Source organism: Andrographis paniculata, unplaced genomic scaffold (assembly GCF_009805555.1).
Source record: "Andrographis paniculata isolate CXL003 unplaced genomic scaffold, ASM980555v1 Contig34END, whole genome shotgun sequence".
In the NCBI taxonomy this organism is placed as follows: domain Eukaryota; kingdom Viridiplantae; phylum Streptophyta; class Magnoliopsida; order Lamiales; family Acanthaceae; genus Andrographis; species Andrographis paniculata.
Window position 1 is genome coordinate 3421694 of NW_026137567.1, and position 16609 is coordinate 3438302.

Below are 16609 nucleotides of genomic sequence, written 5' to 3' on the forward strand. Positions count from 1 at the left end.
TATAATTATTTTTAGTATATAATAATTAGTTTTACTAAATACACTTTTTAATTATTTACTAATTATACTTTACCTAAATTCTCGTATCTACAGTAATAGACTCGTATTATCTAGGACGGATTGAGTAATATATTTAAACAAAGTCTTATAAAGTTGATATATGTACGCACTAGATGTATTTCTTGAACGTTGTGGTCTATGTAATATATATACTCTTTATAATATATATATATATATATATTTTGTGTTAATTTATTAAATTCGTTTTATTAAATAATTTGCAACCTTGTGCACGAGGGAACACCACTATCCTCGCGCTAAATAATTTATACACTTGAGAATTAAGCAATCCAAACACAAACAAAACTTTTACTACAATCCAATACTACTTATAAATTCTTGCATGTCCACACAACAATTTATTAATACTTACCACAAGTTGTAATAACTAAGCTTTATGTCCTCTATATATATATATATGAACAGAAAGTAACAAGCTAATTACAAGTAAGGGAGAATAAAAAATAATAATAATTATTATTACTATAATTATATAATAATATCAATAATAATAATAATAAGTTGTAAGCAAGAACTGAAGCATGGGAGAATTAGAAAGCAGCAACTCCAGTCCCTTATTGATAAAGATCAGTGATCCCGACGAGGGTGGCCTCCGGCAAAGAGCGTTGACGGAATCGAAGCTGTTGTGGCGAATAATCGGGCCTGCGATTATAAGCAGGCTCTCGAGTTATTCGTGGAATTGTATAACCCAAGCCTTTACGGGGCACATCGGTGAGATCGAGCTCGCCGCGTTTTCCATCCTCTCGAGTGTCGTTTGTGGCTTCGATCTTGGCTTTTTGGTAATTTCTTCTATATTTGATTATTTAATTTTTTTAAAAAATAAAAAATAAATGTATTAAATATTTTTTTATAAATTTTGTTGTAGAATTATTCTTGTATTAGCCTAGCCAAAATGGTTTATACCGTAACGTAAAAGAATGTAACTAAGCTATATAGTAAAAGTTTACACAAAAGAGGCATTTCGTGGGTAGATATATAGTAAAGCAATTTTAAAACGAATGTATATGATATTTTTTTAATGTGTTTTTCTTTATATATATAATATATATATATATATGTATATTAATTCAAATAGTAGTTGCATATGATGTTTTATAATAATAATAATAATAATAATATCTTAGAAGATATTAAAGGGGAAAAAAAACTAAAAAAGAACGTAGTAGAATTTATATCAATTTTATTATGTAATCCACACACTTCTTTTTTTTTTTTACTAAAAATATCAAATTAAATAAATATATATATTTTTTATATTATACTAAATTAATTTTATATTTAAAACATCGTATCAACGCCTATTTATATCATATTATACAACTATTACAATTCAAAATTTTTACCATTCAAATCTCAATTTAAAATTCAAACCCCAAACAATTACACCTTTAAACTAAAATTTTGTTACATAGACTCAAAAATCACCTATTCAATATAATTAAAAAATAATAATAATAAAATAAAATTCACTTATGGTTTATAAAAATTGTGTGAAACCCTATTGGCAGTGATTAATGTGCTAATTTTGTACCATTTAACTGTTTTGATAGCACCAAATATATTTGTATAAAAGCTCAACATATTTTTCTAGAACACCAATTTTTAAAATAAATGATATTGTTCGTTTTGAGCTTAGACCGTACGGATTTATTTTTGAACTTGCTCCAAAAAGTTTCGTACTAATGTGGAGTTCACTTGGAATTTATAATATGTAAAAAAATTTTCACAATTTTCGTTGTGGAACTTGAGTTTGCACCCAACAAAACATAACTATTATATTAATAAAAGCACAATATTATATTTACTCTGGAAAATCAAAATAGTACGGACATTTAAAGTGTTTCACGGTAATTAAAGCGAACCTTATTATTCAAAAACTTTGTCAGATCCCTTTTATAATTTCATAAACTAGATGGCCATTAAATAATAACAAAAGATTAAACCCACAATTTCTGAAAAATCTGTTTTGCCAAAAGATAAATATATATATATGCATATATATGTATAGATCGGTATGTCGAGTGCAATGGACACGCTGTGCGGACAAGCCTACGGCGGAAAGCAGTACGAGATGCTGGGCGTATATCTGCAGCGCTCCTGCCTGGTCCTCCTCGCCACCGCGCTCCTCCTCCTCCCTCTCTACCTCTTCACGGCGCCGCTCCTCAAGCTGCTCGGCCAGCCGCCGGAGGTGGCGGATCTCGCCGGCCAAATGGCGCTCTGCACCATCCCCATGCACTTCAGCTTCGCCTTCATCTTCCCCCTCCACAAGTTCCTGCAGTGCCAGTACAAGAACTCCGTCTACGCCTGGGCCGGCGCCGCCGGCCTCTTCGTCCACCTCGCCGTCACCTGGCTCGTTGTCTCCGTCATGGGCCTCGGCGCCGTCGCCGCCTCGGCTGTGCAGAGCGTCACCTGGTGGTTCTGGGCGGCTGTCATGGCGGTGTATATCTTAGCCGGCGGCTGCCCGCTGACGTGGCAAGGGTTCTCTGTGCATGCGTTTTCTGGCCTCTGGGAGTTCGTCAAGTTGTCTGCTGCCTCAGGCGTCATGATTTGGTATATAATTTTATTTTTTCTAATAGTAATTTTTTCAAATAAGTATTACATCAAACAATATTCTTTCCGTATCTTACTTTTTTATTATTTTTAAAATAATGATATCAAAATATTAAATATACAATTATTTTATACATAAAATTAAAATATAAAATATAAAAAATTCTTACAAACTTCCAATAACTAATAAAATACTATTATGTTTTAACTTACTATAAAATGCCAAAGGCCTTTTCAATTTGAGACAGAAAGAATAATATTTTCTATATAAAATACTCTCTACATCTTTTATTTATCTATCCGTTTGTTTTTTTGAACGGAGTTTTAGAAAATTAGTATTATACTGTGGTGTGATATGAATAAAGTAAAAGAAAAAAGACTAAATAACTTTAGTAGTATTGTATGATATAAAATTAATAATATTTATGTAATATATTGTAATAATATTTTTAATGTTAGTAGAAAGTACAATAACTAACCATATGAGACAAATCAAAATAAAAAGAAAATGAATAAATTGTTAAAGGGAGATGAAATATTATATGGATACTAATTTTTTACTATTTTTAAAATTTTATAAAAATTTGAAAACTTGCGTCTGAATATGCCCAAAATTTTGGACAGTTTGGAGAATTGGTATTACAGAATATTAGTGCTCATGATTGGCAACATGGACAACGCTGCAATAGCAATCGGCGCTTTATCAGTTTGGTAACGGAAAATTAATTTATTTTTATTTTTATTTTTATTTTTTTCAAATAATAATAGTCATAATAATAATAATAAATGATGATTAATTAATTAAGGTGTGTGAATGGGTATGCAGCATGTCAATAAATGGGTGGGAGAATAGCATTCCACTGTCCTTCTGCGGTGGTACGAGGTAACCAACTACAACTAATACTAATACTACATTTCTTACCACATAATATATTTTCACTTCATCCTACCTCAGACCTTAAATTAAGCATACAAATAATTACTTTTGATACCAAAAAAATAAAAATTGCAAATTTATTGTGCATATGACAATAGCAATTTTATTTAGTATAAATTTGAACCGATTGGAATGACTGTCTTACCTAAAATGAGATGTATGCGAGACTCAAATTCGACACCTAAAGTCTAATATCATATTAGATGAGTGAAATGACCGTCTCACCTCAAAATTTAAGCTATTTAAAATACTTCATCCGTCTCATAACAAAGTATTCATTTCTTTTTTTCTTTTTTTTTTAAGTAGCTTGTATTATCTACTTTACATTACAAATACCCTTACAACTTACAATATATTACACAAATGTCATTACCTTTATATCACACGTACTAATAAGGTTATTTTAGGCATTTCTACTTTATTCCTACTACATCCAAATATAATACTAATATTTTTAAAACTATGTGCAAAAAGCAAATGGATATTTAATTATGAGACGGAGGGAGTATACGTTATTAATTATTTTTCTAACATATGAAAGTCCCCAAGAATATATATTAATTAGAGAATGTTCATGGTGCTAATCAGCACATGAAATATAGATGGATAACATATATTGTGTTTTAAAATTAACTGTGCTATATATTGTGTAGACTATTGTCATATGTTATATTTCTATTAAGTGAAAAAAAAAAAAACATTGTGTTGTTAATAACAATATATAATCACAATCCACAAGAGTAGTGTCGCCACATTTTAATCGATATCTTAAAAAATATAGATATACATCTCATTTTTTTAACATATTATAAAAATCATAGTTAACCATAAATAAAGGGCTAAAAATTTGCAATTTTCCCTCGTAATCATCCTAACCATTTTGAGTTTTCAATAGAAGTTATAGATACCTACTTCATGCATTTTTAATCATAATCTTTACTCAAACTTAAAAAAATTAGTTTCCAAATTCATCACCATGTATGTATATAATAGACAATGCTTGAAAGCGATATAGTGTGACATGTATATATATTATCCTTGAAGTGTAAGGGTTGCAAACGAGCTTGGCGCGGGAAAGGGGAAGAAAGCGAGGTTTGCGACAATAGTGTCGGTGGTGACATCGACGGGCATAGGGGTGTTGATCATGACCATAATTCTAGTTTTCCACAAACCAATTGCATTGTTATTCACTTCAAGCAAGTTAGTTCTTGATGAAGTCAACAGCATGTCACTACTCTTGGCTTTAACTATTCTCTTCAATAGTGTTCAGCCAGTTCTTTCAGGTATATTTATATACTCCCTCGGTCGTGCAAATATGTGCTCACTTGATCGGGCACGAGTTTTAATAAAAGTGAGTAATAATTGTTATTTTTTCCTTTTATAGTAAAAAAAAGTATAAAAGTATAATGATTTTTTACTTAAAAAAGAAACGAGAATATTTTTCGATAACAACCTAAAAAGGAAAGTGAGTATAGATTTGAATGACGGAGGGAGTATATAATACTATGGCAAAATTATAAATTTAATTACTCATGTATATATATATATATATATATAATCTACAATCACTCTTGTTTAATTTCCTATGTTTTCTTAGTTATGTTTTAATCAAATACTCTTGTTATCTTTACACTTTCTCCTAAATTATACTATATATTAGAACTCAATGAATGTGTGAGTATGGTTAAATTTAAGTGTTTTTGAACTTAAATAACAAATAGGTATTTGATCGATATAATATAAAGAATACGAGTCTATTTATGTATATATTTTTAATTCACTAATTTTTCAAAAAAACCACATAAATACTTAATACATCATATTCATTATTTAATTATATATATATATATATATACTCTCAAGTGTTCCATGTAAGCTCTTAAACTCCAAAACTTCAAAAATATCTATCTAAACTGAGTTTTTGAAGTAATTTTTATATATAAAAATGAAGTATTTGATAGAATACTTCTTGAAAATATAGAAGAATTGATAAATATTTCAAAAATAAGACTGAAAACATAAGTACAAAACCCATTTGATTGCAGGAGTGGCTGTGGGTTCAGGATGGCAAGGTCGTGTAGCTTACATTAATATTGCTTGTTATTACATTGTGGGACTCCCTCTTGGGATTCTCATGCAGTGGGTTTTCCACATGGGAATTATGGTAATATTTATTTTATTTTTATCATGTTGGATTAATTCGATATTTAATTAGTTAGAATAGTTAATTATAAACTAATTAAGCAGGGTGTGTGGGGTGGAATGATATTTGGTGGAACTGCACTTCAGACAGTAATTCTGTGCATCTTGACCATCAGGTGTGATTGGGATAAAGAGGTAATAATAATCAAGAATTTAACACACGACACAAATTAATTTAATTATGTCATATATATGACATAATTAATTGCCCATATTTTTTTTACTACAGATATATATATTGGACAATACATAATTATATTTTTAAACATCAAAAACCCTATAATTATAGACTAAAATGATTTTCTTATGTACAGATGCTCTAGCTAATTGAAATTGTACGTTTGATTGTATTGAAATGCAGGCAGAGAAAGCAACCAAATATGTCAAGAAGTGGTCAGAAGTTTAGGATTTAAAGTTAGTTTGATCTTTGCTGTTTCACATTTAATTTCCTATCTCAAATTGATCGAGATGATATATGTATTGTTATCGATCATTCTAAGAGCATATACAATAGTAATGTTTTAAAAAAAAGCTTCTAAACCAACGTATTTCTTACGTGTCCGGGCATCTATTCGGAGACAATTAATTTAAATATTTTATCCCACAAAAATTATTTTTATGCCGTCAAATAATCTAGTTCATTCTTCCATTTAGCCGAGTAAAAATTAGCTTGCCCAAACTTACTATGGAGAAAACTACCATTGATGGTGGTTCTAAGTATAAATGAAATTAATTTGAGCAATGAAGTATTACTTTGCTTCATGGTTTATGAATTAAATTTTAAATTATAATTCAATTTATAATTATTTTCTTCCATGGAATTTATTGTTCTTTATACAAAAATATTGTGTATATAGGTGAAATTCTAATTAAAAAATATTTTATTATTATAGAAAATAATAATATAAAATAGAGTATTATACTTAGAGTTGGCAATGAGTCGATTCGTGTCGGGTTGAATATTTTAAACGAGTTAAATTACTCAACCCTAATCCGACCCGTTTATTATTGTGTCGGATTCGGGTTGACTCGTGTTGACCCGTATACATAATTAAGTCGAATTTCTTGATTTAAATTAAATAATTTTTTGATTGTGTTGTCGTGTTATGTTAGTTTTTATTGGTTTGAGTGTAAATTAGGTTAATTATTTAAAATTGAATTTAGTTTAAATTAATTTACGAGGAAATTATTAAATTATGATTATTTTACATGTATAATGAATCAATATTAATATATTATAATTGGGTTGTCGTGTCGGGTTCGAGTTGAAAACCCCAACCCTAACCCGACCCGTTTACTATCGTGTCGGGTTCGTGTCAACCCGTATACATAATCGGGTTGAAATCATTGACCCAAATCCAATTATTTCGTATCAGATCATATCTTGTCAGTTTTTGCCAACTCTAATTATACTCCATCCGTTAAATTTAAGAACATTTCATTTGTAATTTACAAAAGATTTGTCTCTAAATCAGACGGAGTGAGCATATTTTTTAATTCCCCCACCCCTCTATTGTGTATATATAGATAATATTTTCATCTTCCAATTTTACAGTTTACATTTATTTTTTTATATGTGAATTAAAAAATGTTAGTGTTTTAATAGCAACGGGTAAATATAATAGTATAAAGGTCAAATTATCATTACTTTTAGTGTATAATAATAATGTGAGGATAATAATGTAAATAATTATTATAAAAATATTACTCTCTCTGTCATTCAAATCTATGCATACTTTACTTTTTTTTGTTGTCATAAAAAATATTATTGTTTTATTTTTATTTTTAAAAAAAATAACAATTATTATTTACTTTTATTAAAAATTTTATCCAATCAAATAAGCACACCTCTGCAGAGAAAGTAATACTTAGTATTTGAATCCACTATTACTAAAAAAATAATATATATAAATCTTTGAATTTGATAGATTAAAATGGAAATATATAAATATTAAAAATAGCTAATGCATTATCAAGACTTTCTAATAATTTGTTATTTTTATATAATAATTTTGGAAAATAATAATTTATACATTTAGTTCAGACCTATGGATGGATACCCAACCTCAACAAACAATATATTAAATAATCCTTATTTAATTTGTGGGTCCAAAGTAACATATTTTGTCGTCTTTCTTTATTTCATATTAAATACAATTTCTAGACTTTTTATTTTTTATTTTTTTTTTTATTTTTTTATTTTTTAAATAAGTACAATTCCTAGACTTTTAATTAAATATGTCCGTCTATATTTATTTCCTGAATGTTCGCCTTTATTAACTATTGCACAATTAAAGGATTCATTTACAAATCACCATTCAACTTTAATCATTAACATAGGCCAATTTTGAAAAAAAATTTAATGGTATCACAATATATAAAATTAAATAATATTAAATTAATAAAAATTAAATAATTATGAAAATATACAAAAAATAATAATATAATAATATAGAAAATATTGTTTTTTATATTAATATTATTAAAAGATACTCCCTCCGTCCCATATATCGTGTCTACTACACGACACGGTATTTTAGGAGGGCTGTAATCAGTAGATAATTAAGAATGTATTAGTGAAAATAATTATTCTATAATATAAATAATTATAAATTAAGATTAAGATAACTAATTAGTTTAATTAAAATTTTAAAAAAATAAATTTAAAAATTTAAAATGAGATTAAAGTGTATAATTATTTTCCAGAAAAAAGGAAAGTGATAGGAATATGAGAAGGAGGGAGTATTAATTATTTTAATTGGATTGAAATTTAATTTGCCTTTCTTCCACACTTCTCAAAAAATACATTTTGCTCAAAAAAATTAATATATTATACACACTCGTTATTTTATTATTATTTACATAATTTTTTATACTTTACATAAAAAAAATATATATATATTTTTTTAAACAATTTCACTATATAAGCACACATATTTTAAACTTCAATTAATTAAATAGCTGTGATGTTTCAAAATTTAAATATTAAATAGAGCATTGTATATTTTTTAATAATAACAAAAATATTAAATTATAAAACAATTTTTTTTTAATAGAACGAAATTACTAGTGCCATGTGTTACAGTAATATCAACATCTGCCTATACTTTGTGATATAATTTTGTTTTCAAATAAATTTTCGCACTAATATCACGTTAAGTAGTTTTTTTTTTTTTTATATAGAATTTTACATTAAATATTAATTTTTACTATGGAAAGGATCTATGCTTCAATATATATTATATAGAGAGTGTTTTATAGATTAGATTCAATTATTTATATAAATTTTATAGAATTGTAAAATATTTTTTATTAATTTATATAATTATATGAACTTATATATAATACAATTGTAGATAAAAATAATTGAAAAAAATATTAAATAAAAATATAAAAAATATATATTAGTTTTAGAAAATACAATATTATTATTATTGTTGTTGCTGTTGTTGCTATTTAATTTATTTTAATTTTTATTATTATTATGCGTCGATTTCATTTCTCAAATAGCATTAGCAATACTAATTTTTTTTTTATATTAACTCTTCTTTATAATCAATGAAAAATTAATGAAATGAGCATGCTTTAATAAATATTTTTATATAATTATTAATAATATAGAATTATTGTAACATAATAGTATTTTATATTAATATTTTAATTTTATAATATTAATTTTATTATCATTTAATATATCAATTTATTTTAATTTATATTTCTTATTAGTTAGTATTATTATTCTTATTTATATAACTTTTTTACATAAAAAATAAATATATAAAAAAAATTAACATCAGAATTAACTATTTTTGAAAAAATAAAGTAAAAGTAAAAATGAAAAATGAAAAAAATGAATAAATATGAATTAATCGTTCAAAAAACAACTATAAATATTTAGTCCATTTTACCGGAATGACAATATAAAATATATTTCAATAATTGAAAAAAAAAACGTTAATATATATATTTATTATGATAAATAATATTATATTTATCTTATATAAATACATATTCTTAATAAATTCGATAATTATAGTATATTTTAATTTTAAATATTATATTTTATTAAAAAGATATAATAACATTAATAAAATAATTCTGTTATTATAATAATAATAATAATAATAAAGAAGGTGGGTAATTGTATTAAGCAAGATAAACACGGCCAGATTCTTTTTCTGAAATAAATGGCTGTTGAAGGCGTGTGTGCATGTCTTTTTTATTTATTTTAATTTTATTTTGTTATCAATAATTAACGTTGAAGATGGCAACCTAAGCCAAGTTTGACCATTAAATAATTAATGCCAACATTGTGATATTCAACTAATTGCATCATATTTGGATATGAGAGGTTGACTTTTGTGCACTAGTTGGGACTCTATTATATTAATCCGCAACTAACAATTAACTATATATATATATTATTAGTTATACAAAAAAATAAATATTTTATAAAATAAAATATATATATATATATATGTATTTATTTATGATTAATATAACATACTCTCTCTATAGAAGAGTAAATTTTTTCATTTTATCGCCTTTAGTTTGTCCAAGTAAATTTTTCTCATTTTTTTTTAAAAAAAAAAGTAAAATCTCATCTAAATACCAAAATAATTTTATTTTATATTTTCCACATTAATTTTTATTTTAATGTCAATGGTAAAATGAATATTACACTATATATATATATATATCTATAAAATACTAATTTATTTTAATTACGATACAAAAGTCAAATGAAAAACTTACTGATGAACGTAGGGAGTATTTCTTTTTATATATAAAAAATAAAATATTTTATATATCGATAAAAATATTTGTTTATTAAAAAAAAATAGCAATATACATATTTTAAGTAAGACCTAACAAGTTCTAAACTTTCATGGAAAGCATGAGATGCAAATTTAACAATTGTGGTTACTAACTATAATATAATTATTTTGATAAAAAAAAATATGTAGATCATACGGTCATTAATTCGATCTTTTTTTAAAAAAATAATTCTATATTATTATAGATTTAGAGATGAATACATAATATCTATCTCAAGTAAATATTTTGTTTTCGTTGAGGATCGAGTTAGTTTAAGTTTATCAATTTCAATGTTTTGTAGATTTATCTAATTTCATCGGTAGATGACATGTCTCAAAGAAGACTATATAAGGAATTATGCCGTTCATTTATTTTGTTCGATCATTATTTTTTTTTTCTATATATCCCACAATCACTTTTAAAGTACTTTTTTGTTCTTATGATTACTAATTTTGGTTTTTTTGTTGGTTTGGAATGATACAGCGAATAAATTTTGTAACAGTAGAAATAATTATTATATAATATAAATAATTATAAATTAATATTAAAACAATTAATTAATTTAATTAAAATTAATAAAATATTGATTATAAAATTAAAAATACAACTAAAATGTATAATTATTTTTTCTTCAAAGAAAAATAAATAAAATAAGATAAATGAAGATAAAAATAATAAACAAATGAATTGAAAGAAATGAAGTCTATTACTAGTATAATCTATTTCAAAAGAGTTCATTATTAATATCTTTCTTAAGACACACATATCCAGAAAATATATATGAGCTCTTATTATTCGATGTTTATAGATGAATTGATTTTTAGTGTATGATATAAAAATTGTATAAAATATATAAAAATATATTATTTTAAATTGAATATTTAATCTTTTAACTTTTTTGTAACAAGTATTTAATTTTTTTTTTACTTTTTATAATAAAATCTTTTATATTATTTATTTATTATTTTTTAGAATAGTAATTAAAAAATAGTATCAAAAATAAAGAGCTCATATTTCATGCCTCTAAAATTTAAGAAATTCAGTGATATTGATCATATAACAAAACTTCTCTTTAAATTTCTTGAAGTTCATTAAAAATGGAAATAAGTATATTTGGATAGTACAAATGATTTTTTTTTTAGAATTATGTTCAAATATTTATTATCAAGCAAAACAAGATATTTAATTAATTTTAGATAAAATACTATTATAATCTTTAATTTAATATAATTTTTTTTACAAGTTATCAATTATATTTTCAAAAATATTTTAACCATAATCCAATTACATACTGCTTACCTTATATTAATGTTTTTACTATAGTATATACCCCCTCTCTCCAAAACGTAAATTTTCTATTTTAGTTTGTCAAAATCAATTTCTTTTTAAAATAAAGTAATTTTTATTTGAACATTAAAATACTCGTATGTTTTATTTTTTACATTATTTTTATTTTAATGTCAAGAATAAAATGAACATTACTATTTTAAAAAATCAAATGGAAAGCTTAATAGTGAACGGAAGGAATATATAACAAAGATAAATGTGGGCTTTTTGTTTAGTGTCTTGATCCGAATTTTTTTTGATGTAAGGTATATGTAATGTTGGTAATATTTTATGTTAAATATTATTTTTTATCAGATAATAAATATATATATATTGTGAATTTTGTCGGAAGAAAAATTACAAACCCTAGATACATAAATAATAAAATTACTCCATATTTGAGACACAAAGTTGTGTTCTTTTGTGGACTAATTTTTTACAAAATTTTTACTATTATTATTTTTAAAATATCAAATTAAAAAATTATTTTTTAATTTTTTATTATATTAAAAATTTATTTTTTATTCAAAATATTACATTAATTAAACAACAATTCAAATACAAATTTTTAATCTTAAAATTTCAAATCCAAGAAACAAATTTACACACACAAAAGTAAAAGGTTGGCCTCAAATATGTTTTAAGATTTTGAGAATACTTATAAAATTGAATAACAACAAATGCTATTTATATATTTAAATAAAGAGGTATAATTGAGAAAAAAAAAAAAAATCGAAAACTTCAAGCATACAAAAGCCTTTTCAAAATGTGCCAATCATCCAAAAAATTTGTCTAGAACAATCATCCACGCGCGCGCACACACACAGGGGTTTATGATAAATTAATAAATAATAATATTAGTTTATTGATTAATAAAAATATAAAATATTTTGATATTTTTTTCTATTTGATTTTATGTATAAAATAATTATATATATATAAAATAATATATTTATAATTTATATAAAAAATTAAATATACTTTAATATCAATATATAATTATTTTTTTTTTATTAATAAAATAAAAATTCTATTTTATTTATTTTCTTTTTAAATAAATGTCCGAACAAGTAGATATAAGTTTAGATTATACTCCCTTTGTTTTATAATTATGCATCTGTTTGTTTTTTCACGAACTTTAAAAATATTAATATTATATTAAAATATAATAAAAATAAAGTAAAAAATAATTAAAATAACTTTATTAGTATTATATAATATAAAAATAGTAATATTTATTTAATATATTGTAAATTTCAAGAATATTTATAATGTTAAAATAGATTGAGACGAACTAAAATTAAAAAATTAACACTTGGAACGAGGGAGTAGTAATTATTTATTTATTTATTTATGCACCCACTATATAGGCAAGACTTGTCCCATTCTTCTTCAACATTCATTTTCTGTCATTCTTAATCTCTAATGGGAAGAACAGTCAGTCTCCGGCGGCGTATCGTCGCCCTCCTCAAAGACAAAGCTTCCCTATCCAAAGCCTCCTTCCTCTCCGCCGCCTCCCTCCGCCTCGCCCTCCTCCGCGCCACCACCCACCACCCCCCCACCCCCCCCGACGACCGCCGCCTCTCCGACCTCCTCCTCCTCGGCCAGACCTCCCGCGCGGCCGCCTCCCCCCTCATCTCCGCCCTCATGGACCGCCTCCACCGCACCGGCGACTCCGTCGTCGCCCTCAAATGCCTCCTCATCGTCCACCACATCATCCGCCGCGGCCCCTTCATCCTCCAGGACCAGCTCTCCATTTTTCCGGCCGCCGGCGGCCACAATTACCTCAACCTCTCCGCCTTCCGCGACGGCGCCGCCTGGTCCCTCTCCCGCTGGGTCCGCTGGTACGCCCGCTACCTCGAAACCCTCCTCTCCACCTCCCGCGCCTTCGGCTACTTCCTCTGCTCCTCCGCCGCCATTAAAGACTCCGACGACCTCCGAATCTCCTCCTTCCTCAACTCCGATCTCGTCCGGGAGATCGACGCCCTCGCCGCCCTCGTCGAGGAGATCTGTAAACTGCCCGACGCCGACGCCGACCGCTCCGGCGACGGCGCGTTGGTGAAAGAGATCATCGGATTCATCATCGGAGACTACCTCACGGCGGCGAACGAGCTCCTCCGGCGACTCGGCGAGGCCGGCGGGAGACTCGCCTGCCTGAGCTTCGGCGACTCGTTCGAACTCGTCTGCGCTCTGAAAAGACTGCTGAATTGCAGGGAAACACTTTCCGCCATTTGCGTCGTTCAGAAACCTTCGATCGAGATGATGTGGAGCACGATTGAGGAATTGAAGGACAGAATTCAGAAGCTGCAGGTGTACAGAGACGGCGGAAAGTTCTTGATCTTGGGAACCCGGGCGAAACCCAGTGAGTCGGCCCGGTTCGATGGCCGAGTCATCCGAGTCGGGGGTGACTCGGTCGAGTTCCACTCGGGAAGGTTTTGACAGTTTTTTTTTTTTTAAATCCATAAAATCAATTGAATAATTGGTAACAAATAGAAAGTTTATTAATTTTTTTTTCTAAAAAATATTCTATTTTGGTCTTTTTTTACTGTGAATAGTGATTGATGTATATTATAATATGTATGGGGTAAGGTTGGAGAATTATATTCATTTATTGGGATAATAAAGGCAGCACCTGCCCCTTTGTCTATATTATTATTATTATTATTTTTATTATTATTATTATTATTATAAATCAATTTTGCAAATACTTTGAGCACTGTAGGTTAGAACGGATCAAAGCAACATTTTAGAGATATAAAAAAGGATGTTGAAAATGAAAGCACGTGCATAAATACTAGTAATATTAATTTTATTTAATATTATTTTTAGTTGTACATTAAATTTTTTATTTTTTACTTCATTTGTGCCCAAATGTTTCATCTGCAACGGTAACTGTTGTGTTGTTTTGTATTTTTTAATTTTAGTATGGTAAAGATGAGAGGTCAATCATTTGTAACGGATATTTATTGTTTGTCTGTTACTTTTTTGGATGTCTGCTTTTTCTGTACATTCTTTCTCACATGATGAACCTTCTCTTTTGTCAATATTATTATTATTATTAAAATATTTTAAATGTTTAATTTTAAATTGAATAAGTTTAGATTTAAATTTGATTTTATTCGTATATTAAATTATTAAAACTTTTAAAGATATTTAAAAGGTGATTTCATAAGTTTGATAATTTAATAAATTCAATTTTTGTAGGAGGGGCTACTACATAAACTATTTCATACCAGCTCCAATAAATAAATAAATAAATAAATAAAAGTAAGTTGTAAACATTTTGAGATTAAAGTCTATAAAAAAAATAAAAAATAAAAAAAAGGAGTATAATTTATCCTATTATATATACAACTTTTGTTACTGCTTTCGTTTATTACATTCGAGTATTGTTTCTTCAATTGTTCTTTTATTTATTGCTTTATTAACAGCTTTTTAACAACCTTTTTGCTTTATTTAACAAAATTTATTGTCATCAAAGTTTGTGTTCTCCCTTTCACATGAAATATTCAATATTTTCATTTCGATTTATCCCATATAATTTTTTATTTTATTTTTTAAAAATTAATCATACATTTTTATTATATTTTAAATTTTGTGAATCTTAATTAAATTATTTGATTAACTAAATATTATCAATTTATAATTATTTGTATTATATTATGTGTTACTATTTTTAAGTTGTTTATTTAATCCATATGAGAGGATTTTGTTGAAAAAGTAGTGTTAGAATCAAAATTGATTATTTTATTTTAAATGATATAAAAATTGATCAAAATTTTAATAGCACCAAAATTAATTTCTCTATGTTTATCGTGTACACCTCTTTATTTTCGTCTATTCTATTTAGTCTGTTACTTTTTTTTTTTGGAAAATATTTATACACTTTAATCACATATCAAAATTATTAATTTTAATTAGACTAATTGATTATCTTAATATTAATATAAAATTATTTTTATTAATATATTTTTTAATTATTTACTAATTATACCCTTTTTAAATTCTCATGTCTACTGTAAACGGGACACAATACCCGGGATAGATGGAGTATTATATTTAAGATGGGACAAAAATGATTTTGTTTCCTTTTTGTTAACTATCATATATCAGCAAATCTATGCATAATTTCACCATAACTTCACACAAGCACGATTTTTTTTTATGACAGAAAATTCGCAAAAACTATTCTTTGATTGCACTATGAATAAATTTTTATCGAATTTAATAGCCTGCAAATTAAGTCAAATAAAGTAAGTCACACTAGATGTGTGACAGGTAAAACCAGAGACATTGAGGTTTAAACTCATGACATATATATATATATTTCTTCGTAAAATTTTGTTATATATTTATATATATATATATAAATTAAATGTCCCAACATTGGATCCTATTCAAAGTGAGAGGTTTTGAATTGAATGCCCATCTGCTACTACAGAAGAATTTAAATTTAATTTGCCCCACTATTCATTTGCAAGTTTTTAAAATTGATGATTAGAATTAATTTGTATCGCTAATCAATTTGTTAGATGATATGAACGATTATCTTGCATAAAAGTCTAAACTGTTAAAAATACACATTATTTATTTATTTATGTTAGAGGGAGTGATCCAATACAATCCGATACTTCCCTCTTCTCATGCCTGTTAGCCAAGCCGAAGAAACAAAATTTCTTGTGTCTTTGCCGAGGT

General features: G+C 26.5%; 2 protein-coding genes across 2 annotated transcripts; both read left to right on the forward strand.

The window, feature by feature from the left end:
• Positions 1-447: 447 nt before the first annotated feature.
• LOC127248761 (protein DETOXIFICATION 27-like) lies at positions 448-6325 on the forward strand. The gene is made up of 8 exons (XM_051271277.1): positions 448-860; positions 2090-2631; positions 3256-3342; positions 3458-3514; positions 4613-4851; positions 5614-5732; positions 5816-5905; positions 6132-6325. The coding sequence occupies exons 1-8, from the start codon at positions 603-605 to the stop codon at positions 6174-6176; spliced, it is 1437 nt and encodes a 478-aa protein (XP_051127234.1). The 5' UTR covers positions 448-602; the 3' UTR covers positions 6177-6325.
• A 6970-nt stretch (positions 6326-13295) lies between these two features.
• Positions 13296-14929, forward strand: LOC127248421 (putative clathrin assembly protein At4g40080). The gene has a single exon (XM_051270741.1). It carries the CDS (start codon positions 13340-13342, stop codon positions 14351-14353), a length of 1014 nt encoding a protein of 337 aa, XP_051126698.1. The 5' UTR covers positions 13296-13339; the 3' UTR covers positions 14354-14929.
• The last annotated feature ends 1680 nt before the right edge of the window (positions 14930-16609 follow it).

Bases quoted from the DNA above. Each gene is read 5' to 3' on its own strand.
- LOC127248761 (XM_051271277.1), top strand. From the start codon at position 603: ATGGGAGAATTAGAAAGCAGCAACTCCAGTCCCTTATTGATAAAGATC. The intron at 3,343-3,457 runs GTAACGGAAAAT...ATGGGTATGCAG, and splicing joins ATCGGCGCTTTATCAGTTTG to CATGTCAATAAATGGGTGGG. The intron at 4,852-5,613 runs GTATATTTATAT...ATTTGATTGCAG, and splicing joins TGTTCAGCCAGTTCTTTCAG to GAGTGGCTGTGGGTTCAGGA.
- LOC127248421 (XM_051270741.1), top strand. From the start codon at position 13,340: ATGGGAAGAACAGTCAGTCTCCGGCGGCGTATCGTCGCCCTCCTCAAA.